The sequence below is a fragment of the Delphinapterus leucas genome, chromosome 3, assembly GCF_059928025.1.
Source record: "Delphinapterus leucas isolate spDelLeu-1000000601 "Yukka" chromosome 3, BTC_Dleu_Yukka2, whole genome shotgun sequence".
Classification (NCBI taxonomy): Eukaryota; Metazoa; Chordata; class Mammalia; order Artiodactyla; family Monodontidae; genus Delphinapterus; species Delphinapterus leucas.
Genome location: NC_143131.1, coordinates 106,089,594 through 106,111,925, shown reverse-complemented (window position 1 = coordinate 106,111,925; position 22,332 = coordinate 106,089,594). Strand labels below are relative to the sequence as shown.

Here is a 22,332-nt window from a genome sequence, read left to right as displayed (position 1 = left end):
GGGGCCCTATTTCAGCTGCTCCTCAGAACGCAGGCGCAGTGCGCCTCCCTGGTTCAGTATGTGGTGCGTTTCTCGTCTGCTCTGCGTGTACGTTGCAAGGAAGAGCAAGCTCACGGGACCTTTGAACAGGCCTGCCGCCTTCATGTCCACTCTGCTCATCAATCAGCCCCAGTATGCTTGGCTGAAGGAGCTGGGGCTCCGCGAGGAAAACGAGGGCGTGTATAATGGAAGCTGGGGAGGCCGGGGAGAGGTATGCGGGTGTCCCGGGCAATCTCTGCGGCCTTACTTCGCCCCGGGAGGCCGGACACGCACTGCCCAGCTCGATTCCCCACGGACGCTGTCGGCGGTTGTACTGGGTGGGAAGTTTTGAAGTCCACAGTAAAAGTTTCCTCACGTAGAATGTCTTAAAAATACCGTTAGATTTTAGGTCCCGTGTGTTATGGAGAATCGAGTTCATTTTGGAGCTGGTTGGGGTTGAAGTTCCCACGCATACTTGAAACCGTGCCGGCAGAGTTCGGCACTCTAGTGAGAACTGCCACACGCTTAGCGGTGGAAATTATCGGAATTTTGTGCTTGACTGTGGCTTCTCACATGTGAGGTGCGCCACAGGTAATGTTTTACAGTATAGTTTTATCTTGTCTTTTCTGAAATCCTTTGGAATGCAAGCTCGGACTTGCTGAAATCCTATCATGTTTTCATTGGGCTCTGAGCTTCCTTGAGGGCTGGGTTTTCAGCGTTTCTCTATTTCCAGAGCCTGACACCGTGCTTGACACCCAGTTAATGTTCAATAAAATGTTTTATAGAGTAGTATGGAAAGGTTAGGTTATTATCACCTAGATTTTTTTGAGAGCTGCATACAAAAGAAGGCTTTTATAAGAAAATGTTATGTAACATTCATATAGTTTGTTGAATGAACCTGCTTTGTTAGAGGAAACACATCTTTTAGTTATCTGTGACTGTAGGAGATGCAGGCGGTTTTAATTGTTCCCCAAATCCCCCCTCCCCCATTGGTGGTTTCAGCCTGTTTTTCCTGTGGTATCCAATCATTAGATTCATGGATAAATACCCTCTCCTGAAAGCCTTTTTTAAAGCTACACCTGGGTTCTTTCTTTATAATTGACCTCTCCAGTTTGTGTGGACACAGGCCTTTCCCATGGTTGTCTAGCTTTGGCCATTTCACCCCTTACCAGAGGGTGGGCAGAGTAAGGGAGAGAGGGAATAAGTTAAACTTGTAACTTTGGTCTGTTGTTAATGGAAATAGAGGCAAAATAATGGATTACATTTAGGCTTTTGTTTAAATACCTAGTATTTAGAACGGTGAAGGTGGGTTTTGCAGAAAAGGTTGTTCTGAATGTTCAGGTCAGAAATGAAAGCTCTGTAGAGTCGCCTATTTGTAACAAGTTAATGTAAAGGTTCTGAGTTTGAATATTGTGTCTTAGTCTCTTGTTTCCCCTTTTTTTCTTCCCCCATTTGATCTGCTCCCCCAGTTTGGGATTACATTTTCTATTTATGGTGGTCATCTTTTTGTTTTAAGGTTATCACCACCTATTGTCCTGCTAACAATGAGCCGATAGCGAGAGTCCGGCAGGTAAGTGGGTTTTTTTTTTTTTAATGCAAAATGCCCACTGGGAGTTTGTGCCAGTGATGACGAGCAATACAACTTTACAAAGTCAAAGAATAATGTTTCTTTTTAATGTAACATTTAAGAATATCTGAGGGAGACTCTCGATGGGGGTGTGTGTGCCCCAGAAAAGGTGAACCCTAGAGAGGACTCGGGAGGGGTCCATTGAAGGCCATGCTTCTGGATCATCTGGGTACTTTTGTTAGAATGAACGTTTTGACCTCTTAAATCTGGGTTGGAGCCTGAGGTTCTGAATTTCTAATACACGTCAGGTATTGCTCACAGATGAGGCTCCTGGACCTCGCTTTGAGAAGCAAGGTTTTAAAAAGCACAGATTCTAACTTATTGAATTCCAGCAAGTTTTTGGAAGTGTAGGCTGTGAAAATCATTTTAAACCACAAATCTTAGGGTCAACCAGAGATTTTACAATTCTTTTCCAAAAATCTGTGTTCTTATAAGATCATCACTGCCCTTTCCTTTACCCTTTGTCTCCCTCCAAATCTTTATTTAGGCCAGCATGGCTGACTATGAAGAAACTGTAAAGAAAGCAAGAGAAGCATGGAGAATCTGGGCAGATGTAAGTATGGAGGCCGTGGCACGATTACCTACTGTAATGACGGTGAGATAAGAGACATCAGATGAGCAGGCCAGTGCCCCCTTGCTGAAACAGGAGCTCCTGGGGGCTGCGACTATCTCCTCTGCCTTCAGTAATTTGGTGATTTTAAAGGGAATAGAAGTCTACTAATGTAGCATAAATTTGATCTATGAACACTTTACTCTCCAACTGAAGTTACCTGAATTTATAATTAAGCAAAGAGAAAGGAATATCTATGCTAAAAATACCTGTATGCTCCTTCTCCCTGCCAGTTTTTTCGGGGGTGAGGGTATCTTAGCAATAGGTCGACATTTCTGGCTCAAAGGGCAGTGGTGGCAGTGGCCCCTCTTACCGGGCCTAGGCTCCAGTTCCTCAACAGTCTGATGAGGCTTTGAGGCCGGTTCTGCCTTCTTTGTCTCCACCAGGAGTTCTGTGAGCTGGTGTAGGGATTTTGACTGGAGCTGGGCTGGGCCACAGTGAGCTATCACTAGATAAGGGCCTAGGTCTGGAGGAGGGGAGAGTAAAGAACTGGCCTAGTCAGGATCTCTCAGGCCTCCCTCACCTCCCCCACCCTGAATATCCCTTTTGGTCTTCAGCTGAAGGCCCGAAGCAGCAGGAATATCCGGTCGGTTAACCCAGCTCTGCCCCTGGGTACGTTACTTCACCTTAGTGCGCTTTGTCTTGTAAAAAGGGGAGACCAGGTGTGCTTACCTCTTGAGTTATTGTGAGGGTTAAATGAATTAATCATTTAAAGTGCTTGCAGATGGGGGCAAACCTCCGTACCCGTGAGCTTGATTTCTAGAACCTTGTGCTGCTGGGTTTGTGACTGCTGAGCCTCAGTGGTTTTTTGTTTTTCTCCTGAATCCGTGATTGCTGTGGGGAGTTGGGGAAGGGCCGACTCTCCAGGAGAGCCCTGGGTTGGATGCAGGGTTATTGTCAGCCAAGAGACCGCCTCTGTGCAAAGCAGGAAGAACATCTCTTTAATTCTGGCTAAGTTATGCTCAGGGTTCCATTATATACAATCAAAAATATCCTTCCACAAAGAAAATACCACTTCCAAAAGTAAGAATTGCGCTAAGTAAAGTTCGCCTTAGCAGGATAGAGAATTGTGACCAAAGCTGTGTCAAATTATTTTAAGTCAGCCAGTTCCACCTCTGCGGGTGATAAGGAGTGCTGACTGTTCTCAGCCACTCTATGTAAGGGATTTGAGCATCCACAAGTTTTGGAATCCGGGGGGGGTGGTCCTGGAACCAATCTCCTGTGGATACTGAAGGACAATTGTACTTTTTTTTTTTTAAATAGACTTTATATTTTAGAGCAGTTTTAGGGTGAAACTATAGGGGAGGAAAATTTTTTATTCTCTGCTAGGTTCTTAGGCTGTTCTAATAATTAAATCAGCATACAACAGATTGACAGGAGAAAAACAAATTTTAATTTTGTCTGAGGAGGAGACACAAAGATATGAGACCCAAAGGCAGGCAGGCAGTTGAGGCTTATATACCATCCTGATCTAAGGAAAGGGGTGGGGGCCTGGGGCTTCAAAGAAGAGGAGGACAAATCTCAGGAACGTGAGAAGAGCAAGTGTTTGGTAACAAATGTTTTCCCTCATGCAGATAAGTCAGATATAAAAAGTTACCTCTGGCGATGGCTCCTGGTATAGGTCCCCTTTCTAAGTTCTTGTAGGCGGTTAAGGAGGAGTTGGAAATCTTTTCCGAGTCTACTGTGCTTTGACTGCCTTTAGCTCAAAATAATGCCAAAGAACATGCCAGACTGGCCCATTGTGGGGTGGCTTGAACCCCTTCAACGGAAGGATGATCAGGAAGTGTAGAGTTCCTTACTCTCCATCACTTCTGCAATTTTCCGGTATTAATACCCTGCATTAGTGTGGTACATGTTAATTGGTGAGCCAATATGGACACATTAGTGTTAACAAGTCCATAATTCGCATTAGGATTCACTCTTTGCATGTGCTATTTTGAATGCTAGTGAAACTTTTGACCAGAAACTTCCATTATATGTGTGTCTTTACCCACAGTAAATACAATCTTGTTTGAAAAAAGATTTGTGTGAATTCAGGGTCTTTTCTTTCCCTGAACTGGCTTTTAGGTTAGTCTTGGCTTTGCCCGAGGGGGTGGCAGCTGGCATTGTGATTCTTTCTTTAAAATTGTGCTGTACTTTGTTGTTGCTACTTTTTGAATTCAGGTTCTTGGTGCCTGCTCTTTACTCAACTGGGCCAGCCTCTGCACCTAACATTCTTACTATTTCTGCTTTTACTTGTTAGACCTCTCAGTAGAGTCGGGGTGCTAAGTGGGAACAGGTGGTGGCTTTCCTGGGTGATGGTAAAATCAGTTGGGAATCCCACTTGTTAGAATTTGAGTTAAGCAATTGAGTCCAAAGTTTAGGGAAGAAGCAGAGCCTTTCCTAACTGTGCCTCTGGACTCCTGCCAGCAGGGCCGCTGGTTCTCAAACAAGAACAGACCAAAGCTTGATCCCCTCCTGGTATATACACTTTTCCTCTTGGATGCTCACTCATGTGGGGCTACTTCTGCTTGGTCCTGACCTTTCTGGATGGCCTTGCCTGTGAGGACAAACCACGGTTTCGTTTAGTTCATTTGTGTTAAACCTGGAATTTTTCAAAGGGAACTTTGTCTCCTTTTTCCTTAAAAAAAAAAAGTATGAAAATATGAAAAAGTAGTTTTAAAAACATTTCTTTCTCTTAACTAAATCTAACCACAGGGAACCTGGTTGGGACTTCTCGCTCTGTTGCTTTCTTTCATGAGCTAAGTTTAGTCTGAATGCCACCTGTTTCTGCCTCTCTCCATCTGCTGTGTGTGTCATCATTTTCTCCATTTCTGGTGAGGAAGTGCCAGAGATGACAGGAACTGTGAATGGGGCTCCTCTAGCTGAATAAAAGGATACCAGATACTTGGTAACTCTTTAACATGGGTGGGTATCTTTGTAGTACTTCCCCAAGGGCTCAGCTGATACTTCCTCAGTGGTCATAGTTGTCTCCTATGGCTGCCTTTGATGCTCATTCTAAATCTAACTTCACGGTGAGGTGTGTAGGGATAAGGGCTCTCGTTTGCCATCTCAGGAGGGTCTGAGGTTATTGATGCCCCGTTACGCTGAGACTGATCAAGCCCACACGGGGAATATGGCTGTATTCCTGGTTTCCCGCTCCCACCTCACATCCCTCACCTCATACCTAATCCTGCCTTTCTTCTCATCTCTTGCCGCTCCTACTAATCATCTTGGAAGCTGGAGGAAAAAGAAAAAAAAAACGCCAGGTTTGAGTGGTCTGGGATGGAATGTAGTTTAAAGTGTGGGTGGTGGTTCTAATATGTAGCCAGGGTTGAGACTTGATCAATTACCAAGCCTTAAACACTTTGAATTATATTTCTCTCTATTGCTATTTTTGTGGTCCAGACAGCCACCATCTCTTGTCTGGCCTCATTTCCTACCTGAGTCTTTTCTCCCTCCAATCCATTTTCTATACACATTTAGAGTGGTATTTTAAAAAGCACTGTGATTTTTCTCCCCACCATATAAAACCCTCTAGTGATTTCCCCACTGCTCTTTGGATCCTTTACATAGTCCTTGGCAGTGTGGCCCCTACATTCCTCTCCTACCTCTTTGAAGTCTTTATAGTTTTCCAGAATCACCGTGTTCTCTTGTCTTTTAGCCTTTGCGTATGTTATGCTCCCTGTCCCCCATACTTTCTCTACCTCTTCAGCTGGTGAACACCAGTCATGCTTTAGGTCTTAGGTCTCAACTCTAAACTTCTTTTTTTTTTTTTTTTTTTTTTTTGCGGTACACGGGCCTCTCACTGTTGTGGCCTCTCCTGTTGCGGAGCACAGTCTCCGGACGCGCAGGCTCAGTGGCCATGGCTCACGGGCGCAGCCGCTCCGCGGCATGTGGGATCTTCCCGGACTGGGGCACGAACCCGCGTCCCCTGCATCGGCAGGCAGACTCTCAGCCACTGCGCCACCAGGGAAGCCCTCTAAACTTCTTTAAAAAGCCTCCTACCTCCCCACCTCCTTGCCTGCAAGTAATGCTAGGTTAACACTCATAGGTGGTCCAGTTGTGCAGTCTAGCTCCATCACGGTGCTTACCACATGAAATTGTAATCTCCTGTTTTGTTTCTACCACCCTCACTCGATCATTGGCTCTAGGGGGCATGAATCGTAGCTGACTTGTTTCCCTAGTATCCCAGGGGTTAGCACAATATCTGGCACATAGAACGTGTGCAGTAAGTGGTGGTCGAAAGACTGATAGAATAAATGTGCTTAGAATAGCTATGTATACTGAGTTGGCCATTCTGAGTTGAAATTAACCAATTTGCTAAGTTTATAAATGTGGGCTAAATTTGATCAAAACATTATTAAACCCATTCCATGCCTTAGAAAATACAAAGGATCTGTGCTACTTCATTTAATGTTATAATTTTTGTTTACTGTTTCTGAAAGTGTGCAGGTATCGTAAAAATGGCAAATATCCACATACAAAATGTGGAGAATGAAAGTCTCTTATGATTCCATTTCCCAGAAATTACAACTGTTAATATCTTTTATATTCCTTCAAACTTAATGTATATGGTAAGTAAACTTTTGCTTATCTTGCTTTTTTTTTTTTTTTTTTTTGCGGTACGCGGGCCTCCCGCCGCTGTGGCCTCTCCCGCTGCGGAGCGCAGGCTCAGTGGCCATGGCTCATGGGCCTAGCCACTCTGCGGCATGTGGGATCCTCCCGGACCGGGGCACGTCCCCTACGTCGGCAGGCGGACTCCCAACCACTGCACCAGCAGGGAAGCCCCTATCTTGCTATTTTTATGGCTTTTAAAAGTTTTTCCTTATAAATCTATTCTTTAGAAAGTGTCAAGCATTCCATTTTATGGCTGTTCCATAATAAACCAATCATATACCGATGGACATTTAGATGGTTTTTGTTTTCTCTACTGGAAACAGCACTGCAGTAAATGCTGTTGTACCTCTACTTTTGCACACTTATGTATATACTCAATTTCCAGAAGTAGAACTGCCTATTCAAAGCAGGGGACATTTTAAATGTTAATAGAATACCAAGCTACCCTTCAGAAAAGCTATACTAAGACATTTGGGGTACATCTGGGAAGGAGAGAGAGCGAGGAAGAGCCCTGAGCTCACGGTCAAGCTCTAGGAGGCCTCTCTGTGAGGAGGTCATGGGGGGACTGGCTGCAGCCTGGGGGGGTGGGAATGGTCCAGTTAGTTGCCTTTTGAGGGAGAGGTGGAATAAATCAGGAAGAGCTGGAAGGGAGAGAAGGGGTGACATCATAGGTGGCGAAAGTATGTCTCCATTTATGCATCACATCTCAAACTTAATATGGCCCAACCTGTACTCCACCTCCAAAAGAAAATCCTGATGCTTCTTCTGAGTTATCTTCATCCCTGTAATTCTACTTCCATCTACCTAGCTATTCAAGCCAGAGACCTGGGAGTCATCCTTAGTGCTTTCATTTCCCATACCTGTTCCATTAGTGTGTTCTGTCCATTCTACTTCCAAAATAGATTCTGAATCCACTTTTTGTCTCCCTTGCTTCTATCTTAAGGCTCAGTCACCAGTATTTTTTGCCTAGGCTAGTAGAACATGTTCTTAGTTGGTCTCCCTGCTTCTACTCTTTTCCCCTGCAACTTATTCTACACCCATCAGGCACTGATCTTAGAAAAGTTCAAGCGAATCATCTTATTCTGCCTCTTAAAAACCATTAAAGACGTCCCATTGCACCTGGAGTAAAATTCAGACTGCTTAAAGCTCCTTCTAGCTGTAGGCGTAGTGTCCTCCTCAGTCAGCCCCTCATATATGATAGGCTTTTATTTTCTATGGGTCTCTTACACGTTTTTCTTTTCCTTGGGAAGAATATTCCTATGGTTGACTTTTCCCAACCTTAGGTTTCGGCTTAAATCTCACCTTGGAGATTTGGGTTGACAGCCTTTTAGGTAAAGTAATGTACCCATTTATCCTCCAAGCCTGCTGTTTTCTCTGTCTTAGAACCCTCTTTATTTCCTTGGTCTTTATAGCCCTTGTGGCACTTCGTAATTATTTGTTGCCTCCCCCCGCCCGTTATTAGTACCATGACTGCTGCTAGATAATAATTATTAGCTCCATGAGTGCCTCACTTATTTTAGCCCCGGTGCCTAGTACTGCTGTTGTCACATAGTATGTAGGTGCTTAGAAGTATTTGGTGAGTGAGTGGTACTATTTGAATGGACTATGGAATACCAGCTTTGTAAGTAAGCTGAATTTAGGGTTTGGGCATGCAGTCAGTTTGACCCATATGAAAATACCTCTGGGAATCATAAAGGGTTACAGGTATGTAAGGCATTCTGAGCTTTCTGGAGCCATCCCCAAAAGTTGTGATCAATCTGAATTTCTCTATGTACTTAGCACAGTCCTTGGCTCACGAAGAACGTATCATCTGGATATTTTTTTGGTCTGTGGTATGGGTTTTGGGGCCTGCCATGTCACAGTCTTGATGGGATCAAAACAGTTGTCTTTGATGTGCTTGTACTTTGTTCTCTTTTTGCACATTTATCTAATACTGTGTTATAGACACAAGCTTACACTTTGAATCAGACACTAAAATTCCACTATTTTCTTAGATTCCTGCTCCAAAGCGAGGAGAAGTAGTGAGACAGATTGGTGATGCCTTGCGGGAGAAGATCCAAGTACTAGGAAGCTTGGTAAAGTATTTTTGTAGTAAATATACAATCCTTCGAGTGAGGAATAAGGCTATCTTGTCCTCCTGTGTATAAGATTGTGATTTTTAAGAAGAGTAATTTATATATTTCAAAAATGTTTTCTTTAGAGGGAAGATTAACAAGATGGACAGGAAAAAGTGAAGACAATTCTTGGGTTTTAAAATTCTTCAGAAAAATAAGAACGGACTTGATGAAGTTTATAAGCATCACAAAACAAACAAAATATGTTTTGATTTACCCACCATAAATTTAATCTTTAAAGTACGAATTCTCTTGGAAAAATACGGCTTGGTCTTTTGTATTTTTAGGTGTCTTTGGAGATGGGGAAGATCTTAGTGGAAGGTGTGGGAGAAGTTCAAGAGTACGTGGATATTTGTGATTATGCTGTTGGCTTATCTCGGATGATTGGGGGACCCATCCTGCCTTCTGAAAGTAAGCAATGAAGTCAGTTCAGCTAAGAAATTTTTTATTTTATTTTATTTATTTTTAAGGGTTTCATACTCTAATACAGAGAGCTCCAAAAATTTCTCTGGCTGTGAACAGTTTGCAAAAAAGGAATTTCAGGTAATACATAGATATGATAATAACTTTAATCTCTTTACTAAGAAAGGCAAAGTAAAACAAATGAAGACATCAGATTAAAATGCTTAAACTTTAAAAAAATTTTTTTAAATTGGCAAGTCCATGGGTGAGACAGACACTCTTTTACGGGGACTTTTGGCAATGTGGATCACCAGTCTGTCTGGGGAACAGTTTGGAAAAATATCTATCCAAAGAGCCTTAAATACTTAATACCAGTTTCCAGAATCTAATTGAAGTAAATAATCTGAAATGTGACTGAGGTTCATGTGTGAAGATGTTCATTGTCCTATTCATAGGAAACATTAGAAATGGCCTACATGTCAAATCATATGACAAAAGTTGAGTAAATAATTTTGGTAGTCTATTAGCAGCATTAAAAAAATCATGAAGTTTGCTTTCCCTAACCCCAAATTTTATAGGAAAGTTGTATTTACTTATTTTTGAATTATTTTTATTTTTTTGAAGAGGTAATATGTTCATATCACAAAATTAAAAAGGAATAAAAGGGTAAAGGATGAAAAGTTTTTGTCCTCCCCACGGGATACTCCATAGTATCTCCATGGAAGTATCGAATGTTTCTGGTTTCTTGTGTATCTTTTTAGAGCTTTTATTCACGTGCAGGCAAATACGTGTCTTAGGAACATAAACGTTAGCAAACTGTATGTTCTGTTCTCTACTTTTTTACTACTTAATGTGTCTTAGAAATTGTTTCATATTATTCCAATAAGGTACTTCCTTCATCGTTTTTTTATGGTTTCTGTTTGTTGTAAGGATGGCCAGTTCTTAAAAGATGGATATTTAGGGTATTTTCAGTCTTTGGTTGTTAAACTGTGCTGCGGGGACCAACCTTGTACTTAATGATGAGAACAAGGAAAAGTACCAGGGTGGAAGTCTGCCAAAGTAGTCACGGCAGAATTATTGATGGTTGTTATTGTCTTCTTTATATTTTTCTATATTTTCCAAAGTTTCCACAATGGGAATTGTGTTACATTTATAATCAGGAAAAGAAATTTTTTAAAAAATCGTATTTTCCTGGGCTTCCCTGGTGGTGCAGTGGTTGAGAGTCCGCCTGCCGATGCAGGGGACACGGGATTGTGCCCCGGTCCGGGAAGATCCCACATGCTGCGGAGTGACTGGGCCCGTGAGCCATGGCCGCTGAGCCTGTGTGTCCGGAGCCTGTGCTCCGCAACGGAAGAGGCCACAACGGTGAGAGGCCTGCGTACCGCAAAAAAAAAAAAAAAATCGTATTTTCCTATTTTTTCTTAGAATATCGGGCAAATTCCCTGCTTGTAGGAAGTTAGGGGATTCTTTTCAAATGTACAGTTACTGTCTTTAATTAGATACATAATAGCGATTGCCTTTAGCCATTAGTAACTGTGTTAACTTCAACACTGCTGGAGGGCACAGTGTGAGGGGGAGAGATGGGTGGAGAGGGAACCTTGGGGTAGGGACTTTTCATGGAGTTTGGACTTTATCCTGAGGGCAGCTGCAGTACTGATCCAGACACCAAAGTGTGGCAAGCTACCGAGGGATGTTATAAGAGCTCCCCTGGCCTACTTGAGGGGAGGATAAAGACGGAAGGGGCAGAGAAGAGGAGGCAGGCCCTGCAGGAAGAGGCCCTGTGAGGCTGTACCAGCACATCATCTCCAGGGATATTAGGGTTCCTAGACTAAGGAAGGGCCTGGGAATGAGGTGCAGCAAGTGGTGGGTTCCCTGTTTTTGCTAGCAGCGTGAGCGTGGCCAGAAAGGTGGATGGCTGGGAACGTGACCTTCCTAGTGCTTTTAACCAGGTTTTGTGAACCTTCACACTCCTTGCTCTGCTTCTTCACTGCTCCAGCTGCCTTTGATTAAAATAAGGCCCTTGTGGGATTATGGTGTCTTTAAAGTTTGTCTATAAAATGCAAATGGTTCAATTTGTATTTTCAGTTTTCCTGTATGTATGTAAAGCTTTATTTGTGCACTTCATTCGTTCAGCATTTTTATAATTATTATAACTTTTTTCCCTGTACATGAGCCACTTTGTTTTGAATTTAGAGAGGTTAGCTGAGGGCTTCATCAGAACATCAAGAACACGGCCCTGAGAGTCACGACTCCTGTGTTGTGATCATGCCCTGCCCTTGGCAATCACATCACCTAGGACACGTCTCATCTACTCTCTGAAGTTTCCTTGTCTCCCAGATGGGACTGAAACTGCTCTGATCTACACCGAGTTCCTATGAGCAGAGGCGTAATGGATATCCTCATGGTTTATAAGATAATGTGGTAGTAATAACAGCTTTTGTTGTATGCTCATTAATGTACCAACATCCCACAGCTGTGTAAAGTGATCCGCTACAAGGCATCTGGAGTCGCCACCTGGTGTGGTGCACCTTTGTTCTGAAAATGAAAGATTGCAGACTTTGTTCTTATTACCTTGACAGGCATGAAATTAACGTGCTTAAGCATGTTGCATGCTTTCCCTCTCCTCAGGACCTGGCCATGCGCTCATTGAACAGTGGAATCCTGTAGGCCTGGTTGGAATCATAACTGCGTTCAACTTCCCTGTGGCGGTGTATGGCTGGAACAACGCCATCGCCATGATCTGTGGGAATGCCTGCCTTTGGTAAGAACGGCTCATTTTCTTATCCAGTAGTTAGATAGTAAAATTAGCTATTTTCAAGTACTACTGAAAGTATTGCAAATGTATTGAAATGTTTTCTACTACTCTTTCAAGTAACATAGCTAAGTCACACCTGGTAGTTGTGAAATGCTGATTTTTAATTATTACAAATTTTACCATTGGTAAAATTTATTTTTTTGACCTCCTTTTTTTGACACAGCCTTGTCCCCTGTTCCTTCCAGTTATTTCCATCCCAAGCAGGTGTACTGTAATTCAATTCTGACACTATCTGTTCTCAGTGTCAGGCTCCACCTGTTTAAGGGCTCAGTCTTCCACAATACTGCCCCTACTTAAGATGCGAGCTGCAGATGTTCCCAGTCCCCGGGACATCTGTAGTTCTGACCAGCCATCTACAAATCTGGAGGTTCCTGTGAACCATTGGTTTCAGTAATTCATTAGAATGGCCTACAAAACTCAAGAGAGCGCAATATTTAATGATTGCAGTTTTATTTTAAAGGATACATATAGGGCATGGTCTAGAAGGGTCCCAGACTCAGAGCTTCCCTGCTCTCTCCCTGTGAGGGGAGGACACGTCACCTTCCCAACCAGGAGGCTCCACTGAGCTTTGGAGTCCAGAATTTTTATGGGGGTTTTAGTACGTTGGCATGACTGAGTAAATCATTGTACATGTGATTGAACTTTAGTCTTCATCCCTCCTCCCCTCCCCATGGTTGATCTTTCTGGTGAACAATGACCAGCACCCATCCTGACGCTATCTTGGGGGCGGGCCCACTAGTCGCCTATTAGCATAACAAAGACACTTCTCTCACTCGGGAAATTCCAAGGGGTGTTGATAACAGGGTATGCCGGAAAACTGGGAGTGAAAACCAGATAGTCTTTATTATACTATACTAACAAACAGAAAACTAAGTGAACAAATAGGAGGGAAAAAAATAACTTGTGATACGTCACAACCTTTTAAAAATTCGATTCTTTTTTTTAACTCAGTAAAATTTGACAGTGAATTCCCAAGTGATTCTGAGGCACTTGGCCATATTCCCATTGATGCATTAAATGTTACATCGCTATAAAATATGTGATAGTAAAAATTAGCTGGGACAATGCCAGTATTTATAGTTGACAAAATGGTTGCTTGTTTTTAGCTTTCCTGTTCAATGGAGGAACTTAGATGGGAAAACCAGGAGAATTGTCTTTGCCCCTTTTCTGTCGGTCCTGCTAATATGTACTGATCTTAGTGTTGTTTTCAGTTGAAGGTATTCAAAGACTGTATGAAAGCAAGGGCATAGTTGGGAGGATTAATGATCTGGCACCATGTTACCAAAGGCTAGTTGTATAGTTTTCCTCAGCCCTCTGAGCCTTCCAATGAAAGTTCATGTTGATTGATTTCTGTTTTACTCAGTTTCCTTAATTGGCAGAGGTTAATGTAACAGTTCCTGTGATCAGTGCAGCAAGCAGGTTCAGAATTGCTTGGTGCCATTTTTCTATTTATAAAAGTTTTATAGTTCCTTAGGTCCCAGAGGCACCAAGCTGAAGGATAGACTTCTCTTTTAGTTACTAGTCTCAGTTGCTTAATTGGAGAGAACTTTTTCTCACAAAGACTTCTGCTTGAAAATAAAAGGTATTTATGATTTCTACCAAATTAAACTGCCTTTTTTTTTTTTTTTTAACCCTTATAAGGAAAGGAGCTCCAACAACTTCCCTCATTAGTGTAGCTGTCACAAAGTAAGTATGTATGACTTTATTCTTTCTGGGTATGGAAGAATCTTAAAAGGGTGATTGATAGGCACTGAATTTTTAATATGACATGGAAGTGTCATATTTATTTTAGCATGGAGTTTGGATAAACTCTTTCTTCTTTGGTTGTAATAACATTTTTGATTCATTAGGCCGTTTACAGAGCTTTTTCAGAGCCATACATTTAAGTCTTGGGAAACATGCCAAATACTGATATAAATGTTGAACTTGAACTCTTTTTTTTTTTTTTTTTTTTTGCGGTACATGGGCCTCTCACTGTTGTGGCCTCTCCCGCTGCGGAGCACAGGCTCCGGACGCGCAGGCTCAGCGTCCATGGCTCACGGGCCCAGCTGCTCCGCGGCATGTGGGATCTTCCCGGACCGGGGCACGAACCCGTGTCCCCTGCATCAGAGGCAGACTCTCAACGACTGCGCCACCAGGGAAGCCTGAACTTGAACTCTTAAAACATTTTTTTTTTTTGTCACTTGCAAAGTAAAAACAAATCCAGTAGAGAGGAAATAGTCTTACAATTTAGGGGCTTTATGCTATAACTATTCAGCATGTTAATGGTCTTGATTTCTACTCACCTGATACTTTTACTGCTTTTGTTTAATAGACAGCAAAGCAGAAAGAAAGGGTTATTATATTATTCCACTGATTCTTCTGACACTATGTAAAATGTATTTCATCTTTTGGTTAAAAAAATTACTGTTTTATTTATTCCTATTTGGAAACATGACAACTCTGATTAGGTCATAAAATCAGTGTTACTAATTTATCATTCCAGAATTTAGAGAATGTATAGAAGAGAGTGCCTTCCCATGTAGGGTGACGGTGGGCCCTTGATGTTCCATCGTTTGTGTGGTCTACATTCTCTGACTTAAAGAATTGTTGGTAGAAAGTTTGTGATGGATTCTATACATAAGAGGGTCCTTAATGTTGGAAGGTCATTTTAGGAACACTGGCTTAGGAAGTGAAAAGTCGGCTAAAAAAAGAGTAGCATGTATTAAGTGTTTACTTGAAAGGAATATATGATATTGAGAAAACAATATCTTTTAAGGCAATGTTGTTCAAATTAAGTATTAAGAACACTGACATACAAAGCACATAAAAATTATGAGATTCCCCAGGCAATTTTTAAAAATAATCCTTGGGCTTCCCTGGTGGCCCAGTGGTTGAGAGTCCGCCTCTGATGCAGGGGACACGGGTTCGTGCCCCGGTCCGGGAAGATCCCACATGCCGCGGAGCGGCTGGGCCCGTGAGCCATGCCACTGAGCCTGCACGTCCAGAGCCTGTGCTCTGCAATGGGAGAGGCCACAACAGTGAGAGGCCCGCGTACCGCAAAAAAAAAAAAAAAAAAAATCTGTAAAAAAAAATTAATGTGGACATAGTGAACTGACTTGCCAATTGTTATTAGTAGCTGGTTAAATTATTATTAATTTTGATATTCGTTCTAAGTTATTGTTGCCTTGTGCTTTTAAATATTTGCTTTATTTATTTACTTTAAACCTTTGAAGGGTTTGAGGTGTTCATAGGAACATGGATGATTTTTTTTAGGTAATTGAGAATATTATCTGATTTTTAATGTAAGACAATAAGTAAAATGATGCTAAATTGTGCTGGAATTAACCAAGGGTGCTGCAACGTCCACTGGGAGTTTTTAAAATTCAGCTAATATTCAGACTCATAAAATGACCACATATTGTACCTCTATATGTTCAGAAGGATATAGGACAGGAACATAGTTTGCTAGGAGGATAACATCAGGTGTTCCTCTTGATTCAGTGTCTTTGTAGCAGTTTATTCAGGGCAAAGGAGATGAGATCCATACTGGACAGGTGTGAAGGTTGCCCTGGCTTAAAAGCCTAATGCCCCACACGAGCTAAAATGTCTTGTAACAATTCTATCCACGTGGCTTTCAACCACCCACCAGGGACATACAGTTATAGGAGTCACTGCGCTCAGAGAAGGGCAAGCATGAGGTTTCCAGTTGTAGTTCTCAGGTCGTTAATTCCAGTTTAGATTGAGTTGACCAGTCAGGGGTCATCTTTACCATGAGCCATATTGTCTAGGTAGCATTGTTGATACTCTGGCATTTATCAGGTAACTTGAGGAACAAAACTAAAGAGTTACCCCAAGGTCAGATTCTCACGCATTAGGGGAAGAGGTTTTGGTTAACCTTTACCCACAGGCCAAAGCAAAATACCTACCCTTCAGGAGCAGTCAGCTACTTGTACAGATAGTAGATACACCCTGAGTCCCTGGAGAGAATTGTACAGCCTGACACCTGGTCTCAGACATGACAACTGCAGTATGTGGTCCTTGATTGGGTGGAGGAAAGAAAACTGCTGTAAAGGACATTTTTGGGGACAATTGGAGAATTTACTTAGGTGTGACAATGGTATCTTTTTTATGGAAGTGGGTACAGGATTTGGATCCTTTTGAAATGTAAGTTAAGCAAATTAGAAAGTAGCCTGTAGCTTGGGATGATTGATCGAAAGAACTTTTGCTCTATTTAGGCCCATGCTCCTCAGGAAGCTCAAAATTGATGAAAGAACCCTGTTCCAGAGAAATCAGAATTACTGGAGCCATTTTTTACAACTTAAAATCAGATTTAAGTAGCATTGAACTGTGTTTCTCATTTTGACTCTAACAGCCTAAGTTGTAAGCGGACTAATTAAGAAAAAGCTGTGCTTGTCCACCTTACTTTAGCCTGGAGGGCACTATTTCCTGACTAAGGTGGGCGCGAAGCCAGTAGAAACTAGTCCTGAACTTCTCTGGGGTTCTGCAGGCAGGTCCAGTGCCTTCTGCTCTGTCTTCTCAGCATACTGTCTAGGTGTGGCAAACCTCTTTCCCTTTTCACCCTTTACCACTTCTCTGGCTGGCTCTGCTTGGGAGAGATGCGTCAAAACCTCTCATTTGCTAATGGGAGCTATCTTTCATTTTCTTCATCTTTGTGGGTTTTATTCCATATTTCCCTTTTTATTTCTTTAACATCATTTTAGTGGATTTGTGGTGAGAAGCCAAAAAAAAAAAAAAAAAGCCCTGCAATCAGGCTACCATCTTGAACCAGATATGTCTTCATAGTTTGGCAGAAAATACTTGAGAACAGTGGTCACTTGAACTTCCTGACCAGTGCTTTAGGTGTTTTGTATATTTCGCATGTCGTGTGTGTGTGTGTGTGTGTGTGTGTGTGTGTGTGTGTGTGTGTGTGTGTGTGTGTGTGTGGTTCGCGGGCCTCTCACTGTTGTGGCCTCTCCCGTTGCGGAGCACAGGCTCTGGACGCGCAGGCTCAGCGGCCATGGCTCACGGGCCTAGCCGCTCCGCGGCATGTGGGATCTCCCTGGACTGGGGCACGAACCCGTGTTCCCTGCATTGGCAGGCGAGCTCTCAACCACTGCGCCACCAGGGAAGCCCACATGTCTTCTTCTTAAGTTTCTTTTAGGAAAAAAAAAAGAGTCCTGCTTTGTAAGTGTTTGAAAACCTCATCTGTAGTATGTGAGGAGAAATCTAGGCCTGGATATTTGAGGGATGGGAGAGAAAGTTGAAAAAAGAAAGTAGTCACGTAGTTGGAATTTATTGTTATTTTTCAAAAAATGGTAAGAAATTAAATCACTCCTTTCCTTAGTAATTGCTTTCTTCCCCCTAGGATAATAGCCAAGGTTCTGGAGGACAACAAGCTGCCTGGTGCGATTTGTTCCTTGACTTGTGGTGGAGCGGTTATTGGGTAGGTCAATAGTAGGCCCAGAGTGTCTTTCTGCTGAAGGGCTTGGGTTGATCAACTAGAATCATCTTTACTAGAATTTCGAAACTCGGTATAGCTCAGGAGGTGAGAATGGTTTTTTGGAAACATTATTGTTACGGATCTCATTGGGCTTTACTTCATTAATGTGTAGCGTCTGTTGGAGGATGAGTGAGAACTGTCTTTTTCATTGCCCAGAGCTACTATTGTAAGGTGTTTATATCCTAAAATAACACCCTGCCGTACCACTGTGCAGCCCATGACTTCCTAACGCTTGATTTATCAACGTGCTCACTTACAAAGCAAAGCTGTGGAATTGTGCTCTGGTTTCTCACTCCCCACCAAGGACCTAGCCTCTTCTCTGGGTTCTTCAGCTGACCAAAAAAGGGAACCCTGGAGACACAGCTTCTAATTTATTGCTTTTTAAAAATCGTCATGTAATTCACATACCGTAAAGTTCTCTCCTTAAAAATGTACAATTCAGTGGTTTTTAGAATAGTCACAGTGTTGTGCAACCATCCCCATTACCTTATTCCAGACTTTTTTGTTACCCCCAAAGGGACCTGGTACCCCTTAGCAGTCATTTCCCCCTCCCCTTCCCCTGGCAGTCCCTCATCGACTTCATGCCTGTTGGTTTGCCTCTTCGGGGTGTTACAGGTAAATGGAATCATGCGGCCTTTATATCCGGCTGCTTTCACTTGGCAGAATGTCATAGCATCTTTTCAGCTGGAATGGACTGTACTGTCTCTGAACCATGGTGAAGCTGGTTCTAGCAGCCTTGACTTTGATTAGATGGCGTTTCATAGGAGTCAGGTCTTAGAACCCTTACAGGTGTGATGAACGTGTTAGTCCCCCTCTAGCACTTTGACCGCATTATTGTACTTCATGGGCAGTCTCAAAAAGGTGTAATACCTGACTCCTTTTTTTAGATAAGTGAGAAAATTTTAGAAATTTTATTTAGAAAATACAACTCGCACATAAAGAGTGCATAGTGAAGTGTTATCTAAATTGTCATTTACAACAAATAGTCTATCCTTTGACCCGCTCTGTTCTTGTACTTTGGGCATGCAGTCCTTCACGTTGGCCTTGGAATAGCTCAGATAATAACAATAATGTGTGCAGAAGGGCTTTACACAGCAACCCCCTTGAGTGTCAGTGCTCACATGTGCTGTGCTGACCTGGGAAGCCCACATGCACTGTCTGATCACACAGTTCCAGCCCTTTGAAGCCCTGAACTATGAGCAAGAAGGTTCAGATCAGTAGTGTCTGGTCTACATTCCTTAGACACTGGAAATAGCACAGCCTTTCTGAGTCAGCTTCCAAGAAGGATACTTAGGATATTTCCCTACAGTCTTTAAAATTGTCTTCTTTTTTTTTTTTTGCATATTTTTAAAAATTTTATTTTTGGCCGTTTTGGGTCTTCGTCACGGCATGCAGGCTGTTCATCACGGCACATGGATTCTCTCTAGTTGTGGCGTGCAGTGTTCTCTCTCTAGTTGTAACGTGTGGGCTCTGTAGTTGTGGCACATGGGCTTTCTCGTTGAGGCACACGAGCTTAGTAGTTGTGGCACGTGGGCTTAGTTGCCCCGTGGCATGTGGGATCTTAGTTCCCCAACCAAGGATTGAACCCACATACATCCCCTGCATTGGAAGGTGGCTTCTTTACCACTGGACCACCGGGGAAGTTCCTAAACTTTTAATTCTTAAAGGAATCAGTTTTAAGAGACTGCAAAATAACTGGGATGCTCGTCAAGGAACTGCTACGGTTGTATTGTCCAGTCACCCATCAGTACAAGAAGGAATATCTTCCTTAACAACATCCTTGTGGTGATTTCTGTTTACGGAGAGCTCCCAGAACGGGTTCGTCTGTTCTGCTGTATGGTTCTCCTTGTGAAAATCATTTTCATGAAGACCTTCCCTTGCTCCCTTGGGATAGATCCTTGTGTCTTTTTTTTTTTTTTTTAACATCTTTATTGGAGTATAGTTGCTTTACAATGGTGTGTTAGTTTCTGCTTCGATCCTTGTGTCTTTCACTGACGTCTTTCCATGACAGGGGTTTCAGAGTTTTCTGGCCTGGCACCGTCGAGTGCCACCATTGCTGGGTTTCTCTGCTTCGGTGACCGTGTCTGTTCCCCTTGCAGCACAGCCATGGCCAAAGATGAGCGAATGAACCTGCTGTCCTTCACTGGGAGCACTCAGGTGGGAAAACAAGTGGCTCTTATGGTGCAGGAGAGGTTTGGTAAGTGTTGGCTTTATATCGAGCTTTTAATTCCCTCAGGTATGGATATGAAATAAAGGTTGGGTGTTTTTCCTTGACTCTTTCCGTGGAGACACCAGCTGTGTTTATTTGAATGTCCAAGTAAAAGGAAGGGTACAGTTAATAGTGGCTTAATATTAGGGAGATAGCAGATTTAATAGCATAATTTGGAAAAGGATGTCATTCCCTCCCTAAATGACCATAGTAGAATCATATCAAATGTACTTATCAATTTCTATCAGACTGGTTTGGCAAATAAAAAAGAAAACTGACATTTAAACAGGACCAGTGAGAGTACAGGACCTAGAGTGAATGTTGTGTAGAAGACTTACATCTGTTTTTCTCTCATTTCTGTTTCATGCATATATGACTGAAAAGGGCTGTAAGACATAGCTTTGTATGCTCTACTTTATGGCTCATTAAAGAGGTTTTCTAGGATAATATTTATGGTCAATTTTTGCCTATTTTGCTGATTTAGACTAACCCTAGCATAAGGTGAGATTCGAATAGTTAATCTGTTAGCTATTTTGCTATATGGCCATTGCTTTTATAAAGGAAGTTTACAAACTATTAGAGCTAATAAACATGGTTGGCAAGGTTGCAGGATACAAAAATCAATTGTATTTCTATACATTAACAACGAGCAATCTGAAAATGAAATTCATAAAACTTTCATTTACAGTAGCATCAGAAAGAATAAAATTCTTAGGAATAAATTTAACAAAAGAAGTGTAAGTCTTTCACACAGAGTACCACAAAGCATCATTGAAAGAAATTTTAAAAGACCTAAATAAATGTAAATACCTCCCATTTTCAAATTGTTTGGAAACAATTTAATACTATTACTGCCCAAGATAAGTACTGTCCAAGTGATTTGCAGATTGAATGCAATCCCTTTCAAAATGTCACTTGGCTTCTTTGTAGAAATGACAAGCTGATTCTAAAGTTCATATGAAATGCAAGGGACCCCAAATAGCCGAAACAATCTTGGAAAGAACGAAGTCAGAGGACTCACACTTCCCAATTTCAGAATTTATTACAGAAGTATAGCAATCCAGACTGTGTACTGGCATAAAGATAGAAAAATCAATGGAATAGATTGAGAGCCCAGAAATGCACGCTTACACTTATGGTCAAGGATGCCAAGACATTTCAATGAGGAAAATAGTCTTCAACAAATAGTGCTGGGACAACTAGATAACCATAATGTATGTATGAAGTTGGACCCCAACCTACCCCTATACACAAAAATTAATTTAAAACATATCAAAGACCTAAAGGTGAGAGCTATAAACTGCTTGAGGGAAACATAGGAATAGGTCTTTGTGACCTTGGATTAGGCAGTGGTTTCTTAGATATGACACCTAAAGCAGAAGCAACAAAAGAAAGAATAGATAAATTAGACTTCATCAAAATTAAAAACTTTTCTGTTTGAAAAGATCAGGACTTCGCTGGCAGTCCAGTGGTTGAGACTTCGCCTTCCAATGCAGGGGGCACGGGTTTGATCCCTGGTCGGGGAGCTGAGATCCCACATGCGTCGCAGCCGAAAAACCAAAACATAAAACAGAAGCAATATTGTAACAAATTCAGTAAAGACTTTAAAAATGGTCCACATTAAAAAAAAAACAAAACTTAAAAAGGGCACACCATCAAAAAAGTGAAAAGAGGGCTTCCCTGGTGGTGCAGTGGTTGAGAGTCCGCCTGCCGATGCAGGGGACGCAGGTTTGTGCCCCGGTCTGGGAGGATCCCACATGCCACAGAGCTGCTGGGCCTGTGAGCCATGGCCGCTGGGCCTGCGCGGAGCCTGTGCTCCGCGGCGGGAGGGGCCGCAGCAGTGAGAGGCCCTCGTAACCCCCCAAAAAAAGTGAAAAGAACAACCTATAGAATGGGAGAAAATATTTAGAAATCCTTTATCTGATAAGGGATTTATGTCTAGACTATATAAAGAATTCTTACAATTCAGTAATATAAAAGACAACCCAATTAAAAAATGGGCAAGCATTTGATTAGATGATTTCTTCAAAGATAAACAAATGTCCAGTAAGTATGTGCAGTGGTGCTTAAGATCGTTAATCCTGCTTCTCCCACTAGAAGATACTGTCCTCCTCCCTATGCCTCCTTTTAACTCAAAGCGGTAGAGTTTGTAGTTCTCTTATAAGTAGTACCATTAGTAGGATTACAATTTTTAAATGATGCATCTGCCTGTCTTAAGTTGTAGGTGCTTTTCCTGGAGGGGGTTGGTGGTTTTGAACATGGTTAGGGAGCACATAGAGAATTGGAAGGATATGGAAGGTACAGATGGAATTGTTAGATCTTATGGTAATACTGTATTGGGAAATTGTCATACAATTTTCCAAAGTGACTGCACCATTTTATACTAACTGGAGTTTTGGGGGATATAATTTTAAACTTAGAGAAATTCCAAGACTAACTCAAGGAATTCCCATATC

The 22,332-nt window shown here is 42.2% G+C and overlaps 1 protein-coding gene across 2 annotated transcripts in view; it reads left to right on the top strand.

The window, feature by feature from the left end:
• Window positions 1-35: 35 nt before the first annotated feature.
• ALDH7A1 (aldehyde dehydrogenase 7 family member A1) overlaps window positions 36-22,332 on the top strand; it is a 36,611-nt gene continuing 14,314 nt past the window's right edge. Inside the window, exons 1-9 of one of the 2 annotated variants that reach the window (XM_089909244.1) lie at window positions 36-250; window positions 1,535-1,588; window positions 2,133-2,198; window positions 8,849-8,929; window positions 9,256-9,379; window positions 11,999-12,131; window positions 13,827-13,871; window positions 17,533-17,610; window positions 19,767-19,864. In XM_089909244.1, coding sequence (XP_089765370.1) covers window positions 59-250; window positions 1,535-1,588; window positions 2,133-2,198; window positions 8,849-8,929; window positions 9,256-9,379; window positions 11,999-12,131; window positions 13,827-13,871; window positions 17,533-17,610; window positions 19,767-19,864 — 871 coding nt within the window. In that variant the 5' untranslated portion in view covers window positions 36-58. The remainder of the gene's footprint in view (window positions 251-1,534; window positions 1,589-2,132; window positions 2,199-8,848; window positions 8,930-9,255; window positions 9,380-11,998; window positions 12,132-13,826; window positions 13,872-17,532; window positions 17,611-19,766; window positions 19,865-22,332) is intronic. The other variant, XM_022588694.3, reaches the window with a different exon arrangement.